Source organism: Sarcophilus harrisii, chromosome 4 (genome assembly GCF_902635505.1).
Source record: "Sarcophilus harrisii chromosome 4, mSarHar1.11, whole genome shotgun sequence".
NCBI lineage: Eukaryota > Metazoa > Chordata > Mammalia > Dasyuromorphia > Dasyuridae > Sarcophilus > Sarcophilus harrisii.
Genome location: NC_045429.1, coordinates 355,450,024 through 355,471,177, shown reverse-complemented (window position 1 = coordinate 355,471,177; position 21,154 = coordinate 355,450,024). Strand labels below are relative to the sequence as shown.

The following is a 21,154-nucleotide window of genomic DNA, read 5'->3' as shown; positions in this document are numbered from 1 at the left end:
ATCTTGTAAATAAAAAGCTATAATGAAAATTTTTTTTAACAAAGTATTTGATTTTTTAAAAAAACAATTATTTGATTTTTTTTAGGGAGGAATTGTCTTGTTATAGCTCAAGTTCTGTATGATAGAACAGGCCTAACTTGTTTTATCCTGGGGTTCCTTGTTCTTCTTCTTTTTAAACTTTAATTTATTTAATATTTTCATTTTCCCCATTTATATGTAAAATAATTTTTTTAATGCTTGTTTTTAAAACTTTGACTTCCAGATTCTCTCCTTCCTCCCCATACTCCCCCTATTGAGAAAATACAAGTGAAGTTATGCAAAAGAAACTTCAAGAAAAAATAAAGTAAAAAAAAGTATGCTTCAATTTGTATTCAGACATAATCAGTTCTTCCTCTAAGTATGTATTGCTGTAAATAGCAAAATCTTCCACCGCTGATCCTCCCGAGATTCCTCATACTGACCCATTCTATTGCTTTTTGAACTCAGCTCCTTCTGACTTCAAGGCCAGTCCTCTATCTGCAGTGCCACATTAGTTGCCCTTCAAGTAAATTATCTGAGTCTGAACAAAGTTTTCAATCAAGAGCCTGAAGGTCTCAAATTTGGTGATGATAGAAAACTGCATGAAACCTTCCCTTTCATATTTCAGAGTATTTTTTTTTTTTTTTTGAGGAAATTGAGGTTAAGTGATTTGTCCAGAGTTACACAGGTAGTAAGTGTAAGAGATCACATTTAAGTATCTGAGGTCGGATTCCAGAGCTTTTTGAAAGCTTATTGCAAAAGTTTCCTTAGAGGAATCCCTATGGAAAGACATACTAAGAGATTCTTGTTTTTGGCATGGACTTAAAAACCCTCTCCCACATCTGAAATTCTGTGGTTCAAAAAATTCTCATCACATCCTTCAACGGAGTTTGAAATGCTACAGTGAATAAGGAATGTTAATAGGTACATCAGAATGAAAAACTCAGGTACTATGTTACAACATCAGAATTTGTTACTAAGCCATTCAACTCTTGGAAATTGAGGAACTGATAACTGAATGTACAACAGGTTTTTAGTCTGAGTCATATATAAGATAAAGTGATATTCAACTCAACTCAAATCAAATCGATAGGACAGTATTGAATAGCAAAAAAGCACTGAAATCAGAATAGGAGGGCCTGGATTAAAATTCCAGTTGCATCATTTACCACTTATGTGACCTTGGATAAATTACTCAAACCCTTTCTTTGCATTTCAGTTTCCTTTTCTGTAAATGAGGGGATTTGATGTGATAGCCTTTAAGTCCCTTTTAGTGCCAAATCTCTGATCCTATGGTCTTGTGTGACCTCTCTGGAAGCTTTCCTTGGAAAGAAATGCCTTTAAGGTCAAAACCTCGGGAATTCTGGATAATAGCGCTGTGCCTAGGAACAGAACTTCCTTGGATGACCATGGCAACAACCAATGGAGGGTTACATTTCTAAGAATGGTCCCTTAATAAATCTATGATTGTATTTCTTCCAGCATGGACTTCCTTACTTGCCATGTATTTAGCTTGTTCCAGCAGTTTTTTCTTATTTAATCTTCTTATATAATGTTCTATTTTCCTCACAGAACCCAGAAATTCAAAATTTCCTTATGGGGAAAAAAAATCACATCAAAGACTTGGATAAGGATTAAATACCCTAGATATATAGATGATTAACAGAAACATATCAGACCAAAGGCTATTCCCCAATAAAGAATTGGTCAAAAGACTTGAACAAACCATTTTCAAAAAAACTGCAAATGATTACAACTATATAAAATAGTATTCCAAATTACTACTAATAAGAAAATTGTAAATGAAAACAGTCCTGAGATTTCTTCGGACATCCAACAAATTCATGACAAGCTAAATACATGGCAAGTAAGGAAGTCCATGCTGGAAGAAATACAATCATAGCTTTATTAAGGGACCATTCTTAGAAATGTAACCCTCCATGTAACCCTCCTTTTGACTGAAGGAGTACAATGTTGAAGAGGTAGTAGAAAGACAGGCAAAATAATGAATTATTAATGGATGCATGAATTTGTATAACCATTCTAGAAAACAATTTGGAATTATGCAAATAAAGGAGTTATAATGTCTATACCTTTGGACTCAGAAATTCTATTGCTAGGAAATTCCCCTAAGGAAATCATTTTCAAAAAAAAGACTCCATGTACACAAAAATATTTCTTGCAGCACTTTTTGTAGTGTCAAAGAACTGGAAAAAAAATAGATGCTAATCAATTAGGAAATGGCTAAGCAAATTGTGATACAGGAATATAATGGAATATTCTGTGTTGTAGGAAATAATGAACACGATAAAAAAGGCCAGTATAACAATGATGACAACAATGTAAATGGAAGGACAATGACAAAACATTCAAAATTGAATGTTATAAAGGCATAAAAAACAAGATTGATCCCAAAGAAAATATATGAGAATATTAATCTCCCATCTCCCTTGTAGAGACCCCCTTGTAGGGTCCTTTGGTATGGAATATTGCATATGATATAAAATTTTTCTATGTATTAAAGAATTTTCACTTTTTCTCTTTCTTTTTTCATTACTTTTTTTTTTTTTTTAATCTTTGCTATAAAGGATAGATGGCTCCCTGGGAGGGACATAGGGGAAATCTAGGTGATACAACAATAGAGAATGATAATAATAATAATAATATATATATATATATATATATATATATATATTTAAAATGAGTATGTGATTTGGGAGCCTCTGGACTCTCCTCTATCTTTATTTTTTATTATATGGTTTTCTTTTTTCCCACATAGCTAATTTTCTGCTGTGCCATAGAGAGGTAGGGTACTTTCTTATTCTGATTCAAATAAACACTGGGACTTGGGGCTATGGTATCGCAGCAGTTCCTAACCAATACACGGTATTATGTCATTCCTCTCCTTTATAAATCTCAGTAGTTCCCTAGTGACTCTAAGATAAAAAAGTATAGCCTGCACTATGAGGATAGGTGTGTGGAACAGTTGCAGAAAATGTAAAGGTGTGGTAAACAGTGCCCTTGCACATGAAGGTCTAGGATTCTCAAAGGAGTTTATGGAGATTTTTCCATCATTCAGCTTCACACTATTCAGGGGTGATTTTCCAATATAATAGCCTTTAATTTCAGTTGCAGGATTCATCTGAATAAGGAATATATCACAGAAGATCTAGGTTTTTAAGGCCCTTCATAACTTGACTCCAATTTATCTCTCCAGTTTTATTATATACCAGGATTCTGTAGTTCAGCCAAAATGATCTGATTGTCTTCACACATAGCACACCATCTCTCATCTTTATCTCATTACCATACTTCTAAGAATCTTTTAATCTTAACTCTATTTTAGTTTAACTACCATTCACATGAATGATTTCCTGATTTCCATTGCTTCTAATGCCTTCCTTAACACAAATTTGTGCTGTTTAGTCTTTCTGCCATGTACAACTCTTTGTGATCCCATTTGGAGCTTTCTTGGCAAACATGCCAGAATGGGTTTGCTGTTTCCTTCTCTAGATTATTTTACAGATAAGGAAATTGAGGCAGAGTTAAATGACTTGCCCAGAGCCACATAGATAATAAGTGTTTGAGGCCAGATTTGAACCCGGGAAAATGACGCCAGGCCTGGTACTGTATCCATGGCATTACCCAGTTGTCCTTAGATTAAATCACCTTGCTTTTATTTGTATTTCTTCTGAATATAGTATTTCTATATGAGTATGTTATCTCCTCTAATAGAATGTCACCATCTTAATGTCAGAGAATATTTCTTTCTTTCTTTTTTTTTTTTTTTTTTAATTTAATAGCCTTTTATTTACAGGATATATACATAGGTAACTTTACAGCATTAACAATTGCCAAACCTCTTGTTCCAATTTTTCACCTCTTACCCCCCCCCCCTCCCCTAGATGGCAGGATGACCAGTAGATGTTAAATATATTAAAATATAAATTAGATACACAATAAGTATACCTGACCAAAACGTTATTTTGCTGTAGAAAAAGAATCAGTCTCTGAAATATTGTACAATTAGCTTGTGAAGGAAATCAAAAATGCAGGTGTGCATAAATATAGGGATTGGGAATTCAATGTAATGGTTTTTAGTCATCTCCCAGAGTCAGAGAATATTTCAATTTGTATTCCTAATGCCTCAGTGTCCAGTGTTTTGACTGAAATGATTATAATAATGTAGACATGAAGGGATAAGACCTTCACATATGTTGACCAGATCCTTGAACATGAAAATATGAAAATGGTAACTAATCTATGAGGTTTTGAAGAAAAAAATACTAAAGCATAAATGACCTAATTAAATTAAATAAAAAACTTTTTTTTGCTTCTTTGAAACTTTCATTGGTTGCCATTGCTTCTGCACTATGAAGAACTCCTCCTCCCCATGAACACCTTTCTCAGTTTTGAAGATTGCTAGTTGCTCCAGCTAAGACTTTTTTTTTTTTCTCCTTCCAGTAGATTGTTAATCTCTTTGAGGGCAGGGTCTGTTCTGCCTTTTGTTTTTAAAGCTTCTGGGTTGAGTACAAAGTTTTACATAACAGACAGGAAATAATTGTTTGTTTATTTGAATTAAAGAAAGAAAACTTTCTCCTGGAGGTGGGGGGCAAAACTGCTGGCCTGGCACAAACCTAGAAGACATAGATTTTTCTCATTAATATGTAGAATAAAGTAAAATTCAGTGGCAGGTGAGTCCAAGAGTTAAAGGCTCCACAGGAAAGAAACATCCTTAAATGCATTTCCTCAGTTTACTTAACTCTTAACTCTTAAACCTTTTGGTTTTCTTTTAAGACCTTTTGTCTTTCTTGTACCTTTTTACTCCTTGGCATTCTACAACCCAGATGTTTAAACTCTGGTTCACGAACCTATATGGAATTTCATAATTGGATGTGGGGGTTATAAAATTGTGAGTTATTATTAATAAATGTTTGATTTGTATACCCATTTTATATACCTACATACCCAGGGTCACGCAAAAATCTCTTTGGCAAAAAGGAGTCACAAGTGAAAAAAGTTTAACAAGTCCTCTTCTTCGACCTGGTAGCTCTGGACTCATTTAGCTCATCTTCCCTTTTATATTTGCTGCAGGGACTGACTACTTTCACTTTGCCTATGAGGTGGAGGCAAATGACACACTCAGAACTTATCTTCTTCCATTTCCCATTTCTTAACACCCTGACATACAGGGTGTTACGTAAAAAAGCCCAGTTCATGGAGCAGCTGCCTGGGTGGCCTCCTAAAAGCAGAAAATCAGGTCCAGGCAGGAGAAAGCCACTTTCTCTTATAAAGGAAGAAAGAAATAGGGCAGCTACTGAGAGCATATTACCGTGGGTGAGAAGGAAAAAGCTGGGGACACCAACAATTTTGCAATGAAATCCAGTATTGGGGGAAGTTGTATTGACTTCAAGCATAAGTAGGTTGTGTGGATGAGCCAAAGTTACTTTCAACCCCAAATCCTATTAAGGAAAGGATCAAATTTTCTCCTTAAAGTAGAATAGGAAACAAACAGCAAGGTTGACTTTACTAGCTATTACTGAAGATGTGCGCATACGTTTCTAGCTGGGTGTTTGTTGTGCCTCCTCTCAATTTAGCTACGCATAAATGGTTCAGAACACCATTTAGATGATTGTTTCTTCAAAATAATCCTTCAAGTTCCCATCAATATATTTCAGTGTTAAGCCATTCTAAGTGAGACATAAAATAAAAAAAAAAAAAACATAGGATATTTAATTAAAATAGAATAAGATAAATAACAATGAATTAGATAGTAAATATTGCCTATGTCCACACATAAATTTGCCCAACATATACAAACCACACAGTAGAAGAAGGATGAAGTCAGTAGTACCACTGCTGAACTTGGAATTTAAAACTCGTTGGCTTAGTTTCCCTTTTAGTCTCAATGTTCCAGACCAAAGTCTTGAGTCTAGGCAAATATTGAAGCTTCTTGCTGTAGCTCTTGTAGCTCTTTTAGTTATCATGTTCCAAATGGGGTGTCAGATGAGATATATGCTGGATAATATCACTAAACTAGTGAACTTCTGAGAAATGTAGCCCTGACAATTCCTCCTAATAAATAAGGCTCTCTCATTTCCTAAGCATTGTAGGAAGTGATGTCTATAAACATGTTCTCTACAGTGTGTTATTGCAAAGGCTATTCTCCATTGTATATAGCTTTGTTCACAATTACTGTCTAGAGATTGATTGTTATGTCTTATTTTAACAATAAATTTATTTTTATTTTTTGATAGAAAATCATGCTCGAGCATAATAATATACTAATCAAGACTTTCTCAGTTTTGTAAAGGCTAGCCGACCCATCAGAATTTTTTCCAATTAACTTCATTTGCAAATACAAACCTGTAAGGTGATGGTTAATGCTGACCCAGGATGAGAGATGATAAAAGCACAAGATCAAAATAGAGATAGGATGCCCAAATCAAGCAAATCAATTTCGTTTTTTTTTTTTTTAAATAACTTTTTATTGACAAAGCCCATGCCTGGGTAATTTTTTTTTTTTTTACAACATTATCCCTTGCACTCACTTCTGTTCTGCCTTTTCCCTTCCCTCCCTTCACTCCCTCCCCCAGATGGCAAGCAGTCCTATACAAGTTAAATATGTTGCAGTGTATCCTAGATACAATATATGTGTGCAGAACTGTACAGTTCTCTTGTTGCACAGGAAGAATTGGATTCAGAAGGTAAAAATAACCTGGGAAGAAAGACAAAAATGAAAGCAGTTTACATTTATTTCCCAGTGTCCTTTCTTTGGGTATAGCTGCTTCTATCCATCCTAGATCAATTGAAACTGAGTTCGATCTTCTCTTTGTCAAAGAAATCCACTTCCATCATAATACATCCTCATACAGTATCATTGTTGAGGTATATAATGATCTCCTGGTTCTGCTCATTTCACTTAGCATCAGTTCATGTAAGTCTTGCCAATCCTCTCTGTATTCATCTTGTTGGTCATTTTTTACAGAACAATAATATTCCATAACATTCATATACCACAATTTACCCAACCATTCTCCAACTGATGGGCATCCATTCATTTTCCAGTCTCTAGCCACTACAAACAGGGCTGCCACAAACATTTTGGCACATACAGGTCCCTTTCCCTTCTTTAGTATCTCTTTGGGGTATAAGCCCAGTAGAAACACTGCTGGATCAAAGGGTATGCACAGTTTGATAACTTTTTGCAAGCAAATCAATTTCTCTTAGTTTTGTCTGTGGTATTTACATAGAATAACTATAATCCCTCTTATTTGCCACTTACCCAAACATTTTCTCTGGAAAAGAAATAGAAGACTTTGAGCATTCTTATCATGGGCAGAAATCTTTTTGAATAGGGAGTCCACTTTCCTTGTCACCACCAAAAACAACTGTTGACCACCAACAGACAGATAAGCAGAAGAGCTTTGGGAATGGCAGCAACACTCCTGACCCCCTTCCCTTTTGCTCCCCACCCCCCACCCCAAAACACACACACATACAAACACACACACACACACACACACACACACACACACACACACACTGTCTGCTTCTGTACCAGCCCTCATAGCCATCATCTTGGGAAGCAATTCCTATGAAAAAAGAAGCAGACTTCTGACAACCAACTGGCTTCCATAGGGAAGCCTACATTTCAACCTACCGAAGCAACAAGGAAGTCTGAGGGAGAGACAGGAGTTACCATATATTCCTAGCAAATCAAACTACCATTAACATCATTTTGACTACTGTCTTGGACCCTCAATCCAAGAAGGAATATCAAAAGCTCAAAGTATTGTACAAATGTACATCATCATTTTTTAAAAAGATGAGGTCTCAGCATCTTGGTCAGGTTGGAAGCATAAATGCTACTCATGGGATCAATTCCGCCTCTGATCCATATGGGAGATTTGACTCACTTGTTTATGACCTGAGCTCACTTCTTCTAAGTATAATTTCCTTGTTCTTAAAATAAGAATAAAAATACTCCACAAGGGCTGTTGCAAGTCTTCAATAAGATAATCTATGAAAAACACCTTTTAAAGTCCTTTGTAAATATGAGATATTATTATTGTTATGGCATCATCTTAGTTCTTCTTCCAGGTTTCTAGGAAATCTGTGTCCTTTCCTGCACTTTCTCTAGTATGAATTGTTTCCCCCCCAAATTATTCATTAATTCATTCATTGCCTATTAATATGTTATCTATTGAGGTAAAGTAGCTAAGTACTGTTCAAGGAATCAGGAAATCTTTGTTCAATCCTGTCTTTGAAACTCTATTAACATGATCTTGGACAAGGCATCTTTCATATCATATTGGGGAAAAGGGTGGAAATACTCTTTGCTGATCATATCACCTAGGAAGCATGGTGTTCAGTCCTGGTTATCATTTGCAAAACGGGGATAACAATATTGTACTGCCAATCTTTTAGGATTATTGTGATGAAAGTGCTTTGCAAACTTTAAAATGTTATAGAAATGCAAAAAATGTGTTTTTCTTTAACATCTATGTTCTTTGTGGTCCCTCTAGAGAGCCCAGAACAAAGTTAGACAAACAATGTGTTCTCCTTAATTTTTTCTTGAAATTTGTTAATGGGTTTTTATTTTAATTCAGATGGCAGAAATCAGTATTTTCAGGGTCTGCACATTCTTCAGTGAAACTGATCATAGACTTCCTAAGCCTGCAGGGTTGAGAGATCAGGCCACACTTCCATCCCCTACAATGTTCTACAATCCCAGAGTTACAGTGAACCTGACTACTTATGAGTCCTTCCCTCATCAATCCTTACAGAATTGTACACTGCCCCCACATCCTTATCTTTAAGTTCCTGTTTTAATGTCCTTTACATAAAGACATCATAGTGAATAAAACTTGGACGACTCTGCATTTCATTTGGGGTGCTTCCTCTGGGTTGGCCAGATCACTTACTCAACCTCTCTTACTGACTCGACTAGAAGGTTGTCTTTGAGTCAAGAGCCTGGGAATATCTGACTTTTCTAGTTTTTTTTTTTTTTTTTTTTTTCCCCTCGAAGCTGGAGTTTCTTCCACCAAAAGAAGGATTTGATTATGAGCAACTTTCCTATCCATTAAAAAAAATTATGTGGATTTCTCATAAGTGAATGTGAAAATGTAGAATATCCTCAGTTCTTTTCCACCTTCACCCCCATTTCTGCTTGCACTTTTCCCCAAGTCCCACCTCCCCAAAGAACAGAAGAACCTGATATAGAAAGACTGCTTTAGACACAGAAATTCTCATGAATTGCAAGTTTATTAGCTTAAGGCAAAATAAGAAGATGGTACAGAAACTAGGGTGAAAGGTCTGTGGATGGGATGATGACATTTCCCAGTCCGGTTAAATATCCCGGAAAATAAGACACAGGTGTTGGAACTGCCATTGAGGTTAAAGGGCAGCTGAAAGGAGACCCTTCCTTTTAGAGACTGGGGAAGAATTGAAGGCATTTGGAAATTTTAAGGCAATATCATGAGAACTGTAAACCTTTAGGCTACAGCAAGAGCAAACTTTGTGCTCATTCCTCTGGGTGCTGGGCAGGATGGTTTACTTGCTGGATGGCCAGCAAGGTGCCTGCTTCTGCTGGGTCTGGTGGGCCACGGGAACTCCCTTGCCACCCCCGGAGGAGCCACCGCCGCTGCCCCCGGAGGAGCCACCCCCGCATCCAGAGGAGCCGCCGCCGCCGCCGCTGGGGTAGCCGCAGCCACCACCGCTGGAACCACCGCCGGAGCCACCGCCACAGCCAGAGGAGCCGCCGCTGGGGTAGCCGCAGCCACCACCGCTGGAACCACCGCTGGAGCCGCCGCCGCAGCCAGAGGAGCCGCCGCCGCCGCTGGGGTAGCCGCAGCCACCACCGCTGGAGCCACCGCTGGAGCCGCCTCCGCAGCCGGAGGAGCCCCCGTATGAGCCCCCTCCGCTGCTCTGCTGGGACGGAGCTTGGACGCACTGCTGAGAAGAGTAGCCGCCGCCGCCGCCGCTGGAGCCGCCGCCGCCGCCGCCGCCGCAGTAGTAGCCACCGCCAGAGCCGCCGCCAGAGCCGCCTCCGCAGCTGGAGCCGCCGCTAGAACCGCCCCCGGAACCGCCTCCGCAGCTGGAGCCTCCACCGGAGTATCCGCCTCCGCAGCTGGAGCCTCCACCGGAGTATCCGCCTCCGCAGCTGGAGCCACCCCCGCCGCCTCCAGAGTAGCCTCCGCCGCAGCCGGAGCCGCCGGAGCTGCCGCCGCCGCCGCCGCCGCTGCTTCCGCAGTATTTCTGTTGGCTGGGATAGTAGGAGGAGCCACCGCCGGAGCCGCCACCGCAGCCGGAGGAGCCGCCACCACCGCTGGAACCACCACCGCTGGAGTAGCAGCCGCCGCCGCCGCTGCCGCCGCCGCCACCGCCGCTGGAGTAGCAGTAGCCGCCGCTGCCACCACCGCTGCTACCGCCACCACAGCCGGATCCGCCGCCACCTGAACCACCGCCGCTGGAGTAGCAGTAGCCGCCGCCGCCGCCGCCGCTGCCACCACCGCTGCTACCCCCACCGCAACCAGATCCGCCGCCCCCTGAGCCGCCGCCGCCGCCGCCACCGGAGATCTTGACACATCCTACTGGGGGCTGGGGTGTGGGCTGGGTCTTCTGGTAAGACATCTTTTAAGTAGCGAGGGATGAAGAACTTGGAAAGAAAGAGAAACAATTAGACCTGAGAATCCTCTTGTCTGGACTGAGAATTCAAGCTGAAGGGAGGGCGTCCTGGTTTGATCGCAACTAATTGGGGTTTCTCAGAAAACTCTAAACAAGTGTAATAAGATATTATCCCAGATTTCGCCCAGCAATTCCACCCAGACCACCACAGTGAGGTTTTCTGAAAAGTTCTGCTTTTTTCAGGACTCAATGTGATCATTTAATAAGGTCATAGAATTATATCTGGAAGAGATTTAGAGAAATAGTGTGAGGAAAAGGTGAGGAAATCAAGGTTCAGAGTGCTTTGTCCAGAATCACACAGGTAGTTGAGATTTCGTGCTGGTTTTGTTTTTGTTTTTGTTTGTTTTGTGTGTATCTCCAAATTCAGGATTCTTTCCATCACAGATGATAATACAACTAACCTACTATGAAAATAATATATACAAAGCACTTGGTTTGCATTCAATTCATTTGAGCCTCAAAACAACCTTGTGAGGTAGAAACTACACGCATGATTATCTCTACAGATGAGGAAACTGAGGCATAAAGTTTGTGATCTACTCATATCCAACTCCAGCTCCAACACAAATCTTATTAGAGGTAGAATTTGAATCTATCATCCTTCAATTTCCACACTCTTTATAGTAGACCAAGCATAGATTTTGGACCTAGAATCTTGTAGATGGTTTGAGACTGAGAAAGTTAGAAAACAAGTATCAGAAGAAGTTGGTTCTATTGTAGTTCCACTTAGAGATAGAATTGACCTCAGTGACTTTGGCTTCCTCAATTCCATTCAGCCTCAGAATTTTTGGACCTCTGTCCATAAATTCAATTTTAATCAATTCATCAGGCATTTATTAAACACCTGCCAAATGCAAGATACCATTCCAAATGATGAGGAGAAAAAAACTGAAGCCCAAACTATAAGCTTCCACTCAGGAAGCTTACATTTTACCGTATTAGGGGAAGATACAACATGTTTACAATGAAGTCAACCTAAAGCATATATAAACTGATATAAAGTAATTTTAAGAGAAAATAAAGCATTAATTAGGAAAGAGCATCAGAGAAGGCCTCCTGTAAGTGCTGGTACTTCAGCCATGCTTTGGAAGAGAGATTCTAACTCCAACATGATTGGCTGAAATCCACACTTGGTGTACTGTAATCTGTTTCCCTACACCTGAAACGGAAGGGAAGACTCCTAGTCCACTTTAGTCTATGAAAACAGCTTCAAGGCAGCTCATTTCACTGTAGATAGAGAAATCCTGATACACCCACAAACTCTCCTTCCTCAACTAACCAATTTCTAAGGAGATGCTGAGCACCTACTCTATGCTCAGCACTCTCAAGTTTTAAGAGAGTAGTCCTTGTCTTTGAAGATATACTCTTTGAGATTAAAAAAATGAAAGGAAGCTTCAAGATGAGCCTCTCCTTAGGGAGGACCATAACCAGAGCATCATACATCTGGAAGGGATCTTAGCTATCCTCTAGTTCAAATGGCCTCATTTTGTAAATAAAGAAACTGAGAAATAAAATTGTCCGAGGTTACAAAGTTCCTAAGTGTCAGAGCCAAGACAAGAGCTGGAATTCTGATAAAGCCTAGTGCCTGCCCTTTGTACTTAATACCTTCTGGAGGCATTTGGGGATGCTCAGATCCCAGCTCTACTGCAAGCACTGACAGATGTGTCCTCTAACTTTTTCAGAGGAGACATCAATGCCAAATCTTTTCCCCCTTCTCTTCTCCCCCCCCCCCCCCGCAAATGTTCTTAGATATCTCTTCTCCACCTCAAAAAAGCAAATCTATAGTTTCGGAACTGCAGAATCTGGCAACACAAAGACTGAACAGGTTCTGACTCCCTATAAAGCCTGAAGAATCTCTGACCCTGTCCAGCTACCATAAATTGAGGCAGAAGCCAAAAAGACTGAAAATGACCAAGCCCCTAGAGGAGACAAATCAGCCAAGCCCAAGGCTCTTACTTACCTGGTTCACCAGGAGGGATAAGCAAGAAGAGAAGCTAGCTGAGATGAGTGAAGAACACTTGGTTCCAGAGCCTTTTATACTGTGCCTGATTCCTCATTTGCATTTGTGAGCCAATCCTTATGTGATTTTTCTTGCTATGGGGCTCCACCTCCCCCTCAATGAAGGCACAGGGTGGACCACTTGAGATTCTTGAAATGCACAACTTAACAGGTGACTTGATCCCATCCCTGATGTAATGGTGTCAATAAGGACTAACATGGGTGGATAGTTGACATTGTTTCTGAAAGATCTGGCAAGGAACGAATGGCATGAGGAGCTTGCTAGACTATTGCCCCAAGATTCTTAGTTTTTGGGCTTTGATAGCATCACAGAGGTCAAAGAGGTGACCTAGCCTGGGAGGCAGGAGACTCAAGTACAAGTGCTAGCTATGCCATTACTTGCTATGTGACACTGGGAAAGTAACTTATCTTAAATGTTCATTTTTCTTATTTGTAAAGTATAAAAGTGAAAAAAGTGTAAAGTTATAAAAAAAATCTTCAAGATTTCATATAGTTCTGACATTTTATAATTTCCTCCCTTTCTCTCTTTCTTCCCCCATCTCACACTAGCAGGACTTGAAGATCCTTTATTTGTCAGGATTGGTCCAATCATTGCATTGCTTCACAATAATCACTTTGGAAGAAAGTCTGTTTTCTTTTCTCTTTCTTTCTTTCTTTCTTTCTTTCTTTCTTTCTTTCTTTCTTTCTCTCTCTCTCTCTCTCTCTCTCTCTTTCTCTCTCTTTCTCTCTCTCTCTCTCTCTCATTGTTCCACAGTCACATTACCTTATTTCTCTATCTAGATTGGAAGCTCTTTATTGTAAGAACAGGGATTGGGTCTTTTCTGGTTCAGGCTGTGGGTTTCATTCTATTGTGGGCCAATTAACTTTGATTTCCTAAGACCTTCTTTAATTCTTCTAAATTAAACATCATTTAATTGATGTTATGGTCTTTTAGGACCACCAGAATTCTAACTTTGGCCAAATGTAGCAAATACTTGCCCTTAGTCAGAGGAGGACCAGAGATATATGTGGCATGACTCAGAGAAAAACAATGTACTCCACTAGAAAAACAAATCAAACCATCCATTAATCCATTTATTTATTCATTCAAGAAACATTTAAACATATATGTAGAACACTGTGCAATGGAATGAGGGAAATAAAAACATGTAGATAAAATATAGTTATTTTATTCAGAGGGAATATAACACAAATATAGACTACTCTGGTACATGATAATAATTAAGAACATTGGCAACCGTAGAACAAATCCAATCATCCAGTACAAGGGGGAAAATCTATTCCCGGGGTTCAAGGAAAGGCTTCTTGGACAAGGTAGAATTTGAAATGAGTATGAAGAATTGGTAGGAATTTAATAGGTGAGGTCTATGTCCTTGATAGTAGCATTATAACACCAACCAAGTTTGTGAAAAAACAAACCTATGTTGATGTTTTCTTTTCTTTTCTTTTCTTTTCTTTTCTTTTCTTTTTTTTTTTGATTGACCACAGAAACTGGATTGTTATTGGTAACCTAGATATTTGAGACATCATATTTTAACTCTGTTCCACCCAGTAACATGTTGAAATGACAACTGTAATCGTCTATAGTATACATTGTCTCTTAATTAAGGTGCAGTTTTTGATGACCCAAATCCTGATTAGTAGAGACTAGAAACTTGTGACACCCTAATTTTGTAAAGGATGTGAGACTGAAGAAACTCAGGAAACAAGGAATTCTCTTGAAAGAAGGCTCCTCAAAATTGGGAGAAAAAATGGTTTGATGCCTCTAATCTATTCTGTTGTGAACAGAGATTTGGAGGAAAAATTCCCTTATGGTTGATCAATCAAGACACGGAATCATTTGCTGTGGAGGAGCCAGGTTTCTTATCTTCCTTGAGGGAATTAGTGGTATAATGGTGGTAGTGAACTGAACTAATTTAGTTTAAGAGCCTTGGATTGATTTTCAGAGAAATTGGGTTTGATCCTGATTCTGTCATTATGTCATCTATGTGTGACCTTAAACAAATCACTTTATCTTTTAAAACATTATTGATTTTATTCTTAATTTGTGGAAAAAAACTAAGCATTTCTATAAGATGTGAAACTGCAAATCTGTTATATACAACTTGCTATTTCTTTTAAATATATAATAAAGCCATATGGGTGTCTGTCTGTCTGTCTGTCTGTGTCTCTCTCTCTCTCTCTCTCTCACACACACACACACACACAATTCACCTCACAGCCAGTAGACCCTGAATTCAATTAAAATATAAATAAAAATACAATAAAACACAGATAATGTGAATTTGTTGGTTTTCTAAGTCAATATGCAGCCATAAGAATGTTTTTCTTTAAAACTGACACCAATGGACTAGATAACCTTGAACCCCCATATTGAGTTCAAAGGATTCGGCATTTTATTTTATTTTATTCTGTTTTCAATACAGCAATAAAATAAATGTTAATGACCTATATGTGTAAAAATGTTTGTAGCAGTTCTTTTTGTGATGGCAAAGAATTGGAAAATGAATAGATGCCCATCAATTGGGGAATGGTTGAATAAGTTATTGTTATTGTTCTATAAAAAAATGATGACAAATCTGATTTTAGAAAGGCCTGGAAAGATGTACACAAACTGATGCTGAGCAAAACAAGTAGAACCAGGAATATATTGTACATAGTAACAGCAAGATTGTGTGATGATCTGCTACAAAAGACTTAGTTCTTCTCAGTGGTTCATTGATCCAAACAATCCCAGACTTTGGATTGAAACACCATCTACATCCAGAGAGAGAATTATGGAGAAGGAATGTAAATCAACACATGCTGATTTTTCTCTCCCAACATGATTCATAAAGAAATGTGTATTTAAAAAAAGAAAACAATGTTAAAAATAGATAACAAAATTGGAAAAAAAAGTTGATTGGGCATTTTTTTATGTACCAGGAATTCTGCCAAGTGCTAGGAATATCTATACAAAAATACCACAGTCCTTATCTTCAAGGCATACATTCCACATAGGTGAAAGATCTAGTTTCAAATCCATTTTTTGATGACTTATTATCTGTGCAACCCTGGGAAAATCATTTAATTCTGAAATTAATGATTTCAGAAAATCATCTGAAGAAGAAGGGAGTTGGAAGGTCCCTTCCAGATTTAAATCCATGATTATATATATATGTCCTATTGCCACATATGACTATACTTTTTTTAGGGTATAGGATACCCTATATTTATAACTGCCAGGGTGGCACAGCGCAGGGTCTTTAGAACTTTATCTACTCCCTTTTCACCAGAGAATTTTTATGTGATTTTGGGTATATAGATATATAAAATAGAATACAAAATAAAATACAAAGAAAATATTTACTGTAATATATGATAAAGAAATGTATTCCAAAATGTTATTTGGTATAAAGTAATTTTACTATTTATAAAGGATGAAAGCAAATTTACATACTAATGAGATGTTTATTTTTTTGTAAAGAATTAAATCTTGATTGAATATTTGATATCTTCTACTGTCAAAGTTTTTGGGACCTATACATTTATGTGATCCCAGATGTGCTTACAATATACAGTTTAAGGAGTTTTGGTACAGTGGAAAATACAGGAGTTTTTGTTCAAATCTCATCTTGGACACAATATATTTATCATTGTACTGCACCTGTGCATTCCCCCCTGCCTGATTGGGACAGACCTTTCCTGAAATTCTTCCAAAATATCTTCTGCTGGAAATTTGTTACAGTCCAAATATTTGTGGGTTCTGTCACTCTAGAATGCATTCAGATGTTTAATCTGGTGTTTATCTGAGGGAAGCCAGAAAGAGTTCAGACAAAGACCTGTCTATTCTTCGCTATCTTGATTCTGCTTCCAAGGGATCTTGTTGGGAGAGATGCATCCTGAAACTACAAATTGACCTGATGAGTAAATGATGCTCATGCATCATGAGAGATCTTAGGCTTCTAAGACCAGAAATTTAGAACCAGAAGAGGTTATGAGGTCATGCAAAGGTAGTCTTAGAGCTAGAAGGGACCATTTAGTCTAACTGTCTTCATTTTACCAAGGAGAAAATAGAGAGAGGTAATGTTCAAGGTCAGGAAGCAAATGGCATAGTTAGACTTTGAACCCAGACCCTCTGATTGAAAACTTAGTGATCTTGTCACTCTATACTTCACTATATCATACCACTTCTTTAGTCCACTTTCCCATTTCAAAATGAGAAAATGCAAGTTTGGAGAAGCTTAAGTGATTTTCCCAAAGTTACATGGTCAAAAAGTGGCAAAGCTGGGATTTGAACTCAGGTCATCTGACTCCAAATCAAAGTTCTTTGAATTGATTATATTACATACATTATATTATATTTAATATATTAATTAAATAATTAAAATTAAATTTTAAAAATTAAAATTATGTAAACATTAAGGCCAACTTTCCTCCATTCCCAGATCTTTTCTCTAGAACTCTTTGGGATCCATCATGAGTTTCTTTAGAATCCATTCACTCTTCGGGACCATCCTCTTCCAGGATAGAGATGAAAAAGAGATTACGATTTGTCCAAAGTGATAAATAAATCTTTGGGAGGAAATCAAGCTCTGATTCAGGATACAGAATTAGGAGCTGTTCTTCCTGTTTCCCAGCTCATCTGATGGGGCATGTCCTTTTAGCATAAGCTTTTCTTCAGGATCTCAGGGCTAGGAAGGGAAAAAATTTAAAAAATTAGCTTTTGTAGCTGCTAAGCACTGAAATAATAGTTCCACCCCTCTCCCCATCATGTGCTGTGCTGGATAGGATTGTGAGGGAAAGGAATTTTTTGGGAAAGGAAGAGACATGGTTGCCATTCTTGAAGAGTTCGTAGTCTAATGGAAAGCTTCTGCCTTTAGCTAGCTACTAGGTCGATGACAGGAGACACAGTCTCTCACCCTGGAATCCCCTAGTTTAAGGAAGAGACACAGCTTTTGTATTTAGAAAGCTTTAAGTCTAACAGAGGAGACATTCCCTTCTCTCACTGAAACCCCAATCTGATGGGAAGATGCAATGTCTTAGAAAGCCTCTAATCTTCTAGGGGGAAGATGGCTTCTGCCCTTAGCTGGCTCCAGTCTGAAAGAACAACAATAGAACAGTTCCTGATTTTGAGAACTTTCTCTTCACTTAATATTATTTTATTTTTCCAATTATACGTAAAAATAAGTTTTCAACATTCACTTTTAAAAATTTTGATTTCCAATTTTTTTCTCTTTCCCTTCTTCCCTTCTCCCCTCCCCAAGACAGCAAGCAATCTGATATAGGTTGTTTATGGACAATTACATTAAATATATTTCCATATTAGTCATGTGAAAAAAGAGTCAGAACAAAAGGGAAAAAACCGCAAGAAAGAAAATAAATTAAAAAGTAAAAATTGTATGTTTTGATTTGCATTCAGAGTCTATTGTTTTTTCTCTGTATATGGATAACATTTTCCATTATGAGTCTTTCGGAATTGTCTTAGATGATTGTATTGCTGAGAAGAGCTAAGTCTATCAAAATTTATCATAGCACAATGTTGCTGTTACTATGTACAATGTTCTCCTGATTTTTCTACTTTACTAAGCATCAGTTCATGTAAGTCTTTCCAGGTTTTCCTGAAATTTGTCTGCTCATTATTTCTTATAGAACAAATACTATTCCATTACATTCATATACTATAATTTAAAAAACCTTTAGTCTTTATATTTTCTTTTTTTTCTTAATAACATTGCATTTTTTCCAAATACATGCAAAAAGAGTTTTCAACATTCATATTTGTAAGACTTTGTGTTGCAAATTTTTCTCCCTCCCTTCTTTCCCTTCCTCCTCCCCATGACAGCAAACAATTTGATACAGGTTAAATATGTGCAAACCTTTTACACATATTTTCATGTTTGTCATGTTGTTCAAGAAAAATCAGACCAAAAGGGAAAAACCCATGAGAAAGAAAAAAACATAATCAAATAAAAAAAGATGAAAATATTATACTTCAATTTACATTCAATTTCCATAGTTCTCTATCTGAATGCAGATGGCATTTCCCATCTCAAATCTATTGGAATTGTCTTGAATTGCTGCATTGCTGAGAAGACCATCACAATTGATCATCAACTAATCTTGCTATTACTGTATACAATGTTCTCTTCATTCTAGTCACTTCATTCAGCATTGGGAGTAATATGTGGTCTTAAAGGAGAGAGACAGTTCATTTATTTGAGTTCCCAGTCTTATGGGCTAAAAGGTTCTTGTTTTTGGGAAATCTCCAATCTGCTGGGAGGGGGATGTGAGTTGTATGCACACAGAACCTACCCTCAGGGACTTCACATTTTGAGAAAAAGGATACACAGACTCTGTCTTTAGTGGGCCTCCAATGTTATGAAGGAAATATGGTTTCTGTTCTCTGAGACTCCCAGTTTTTTTTATAGTACAGGCAGTCTCTAAGATTCAAGAAGTACCCAGTCCATATCCTTGATGAATGCTTGGTGTGATGGGAAGATCTATAAACTTGTCTTCAGTAAATTTATAGTCTTAGAGAACTTCTCTTCAGGAAGTCCCTAATCAGTTGGAGGAAGAACTAGTTTTGCCTTCTAGGAGCCCCGAATACTATAGCAGAAGACATTGTACTTGCTTTCAGGTGCTCTCATTCAGATAGGGAGAACAGCTGCCACCTTAAGGGAATCCCTTGGTCTTATGAGTCATACTTAGTCCTTCAATCTTATGGAGAAAAGCACAGGCTTTAGAAAGCCTAAATCTAGTCATGAAAAATAAGTTTAGTTTGCTTCCAATACTGTATATTTGGGTTGCATGTAGCCCTATGTCTGAGTTATTTTTTTTTCTTTCAGTTTTCCTCCAGCTCATCCCTTCCCTCCATCATCCCTTCTTTTTCAGGCTACTTTTATGCTATTGGGGTTGTTCGTGAATTATCATGGGAATATCTTGGTATATGGATGAGAACAATTTTGGAGAAAAGAAATTATAGCTTTGGGATCAGTTTTGCTGTTGTCTCTTTCAGGAAATCTTGGATTCATATGTAGACTCAAATAACTGGTGGGGCCGGGGAGGAAGAGGGACCTTCCAGGTCATCTAGTTCAACCTCCTCTTTTGAAGGCACTGAGACTCAGAGATGTTAAATGACTTGCCCAGTTTTTCCACATCTAATTAATGATAGGACCATATAGACTTTCAGGGTCTTTCTTATCCACCAGATTTTGTACTATCACTAGCAATTTATCTTCTATTCCTACTTTCCCCTTTGAAGTCCTTTGAGAATAAAAACCCATAGACATTTCTGCAGAGCAGCATAAATGGTGGAATCAGGAGAAACTGAATTTGAAAATGAATTCAAAGTTTACTAGCTGTGGGGCTATAGCTGGGGTGATTGAAAAGGGAATAAGCATTTTTAAAGCATCTACTATGTGTCAGGCATTATGCAAAGTGCTTTACAAATACAATCTCATTTGATTCTTGCAATAATCTTGTGATGTAGGTACTATTAATATCCCTACTTTACAGCTGAGAAAACTGAGACAGACAAACATACAAACTTTCTGAGAAGGAATTAGGACTTTTTCTGACTCCAAGCTTTATGTTCTATCCAGTATACCACTCAGCTGCCTCCAGGAAGTAGAGTTAACCTCCCCAGGCCTCAGTTTCCTCATTTATAAAGTGGAGATGATTATACTTATACCACCTACTATGAGAAAAAGATTTTGTAATCCTTAAAATATTTAAATGTGAATTATTTTTTCCCATTTGGTTTCATTGAGAATCTCAAACATTTTTCTTGCTTTCTCATGGTGAGAGGAGAAAGAGGGAGAGATAGAAAGAGTATTCAGATATAAAAATAAAATAAAATTTAATTTAAAAGTGAAATAGTATATACCTTCCCTTTCCCTTTCCAGCAGGGAGTGTAAGGAGTACTTGTTGATCATTGGTTTGGATTCTCTTTCCAGCTAACCAACTAGGTAAGATTTTGGTGGTTCAAAAACACCCCAAGAATAAAAACAACTTGTACAGTTGTACAAAAGTCTTTCCTTACAATAACAGCCCCATGAAATGGGTAGTGAAGCTATTATTTCCCCTCCACCCCCATTTTATAGATGAGAAATTGAAGCTCAGACAGGTGACCTGTTTAAGGTTATATAGGATATAACGTTGACCTGAACTCAAGTCTTTTGCCTCTAAATACCTAAGGGAGTGTCCTGTCTGGAGTCACTGTCATAAATAGAAAATTAATCATATTTCCAAAGAGGCAGCCTGCTGTAGGCCAGAAATTACTGGTTTGGGAGTAGAAGGACCAAGTTCTAGTGTAGCTCTGGCTGTCACTAATATTTAGTAACTTATTCAATCTTTTCAGGTTTAGAATCTTAGAATTAACTTATGTTATTAGCATTTGAACTCCAGCATTTGTTGTTGTTGTTGAGTCATTTAAATTTTATCTAAC

General features: G+C 37.9%; 1 protein-coding gene across 1 annotated transcript; it reads right to left on the bottom strand.

The window, feature by feature from the left end:
* Nucleotides 1–9,266: 9,266 nt before the first annotated feature.
* Nucleotides 9,267–12,736, bottom strand: LORICRIN (loricrin cornified envelope precursor protein). The gene is made up of 2 exons (XM_031966583.1): nucleotides 12,668–12,736; nucleotides 9,267–10,678 (listed from the first exon to the last, which is right to left on the bottom strand). The coding sequence occupies exon 2, from the start codon at nucleotides 10,651–10,653 to the stop codon at nucleotides 9,574–9,576; it is 1,080 nt and encodes a 359-aa protein (XP_031822443.1). The 5' UTR covers nucleotides 10,654–10,678; nucleotides 12,668–12,736; the 3' UTR covers nucleotides 9,267–9,573.
* Nucleotides 12,737–21,154: the final 8,418 nt, after the last annotated feature.

What these genes read in the sequence shown, in the direction of transcription:
- LORICRIN (XM_031966583.1), bottom strand. Translation starts at nt 10,653, where the DNA reads ATGTCTTACCAGAAGACCCAGCCCACACCCCAGCCCCCAGTAGGATGT.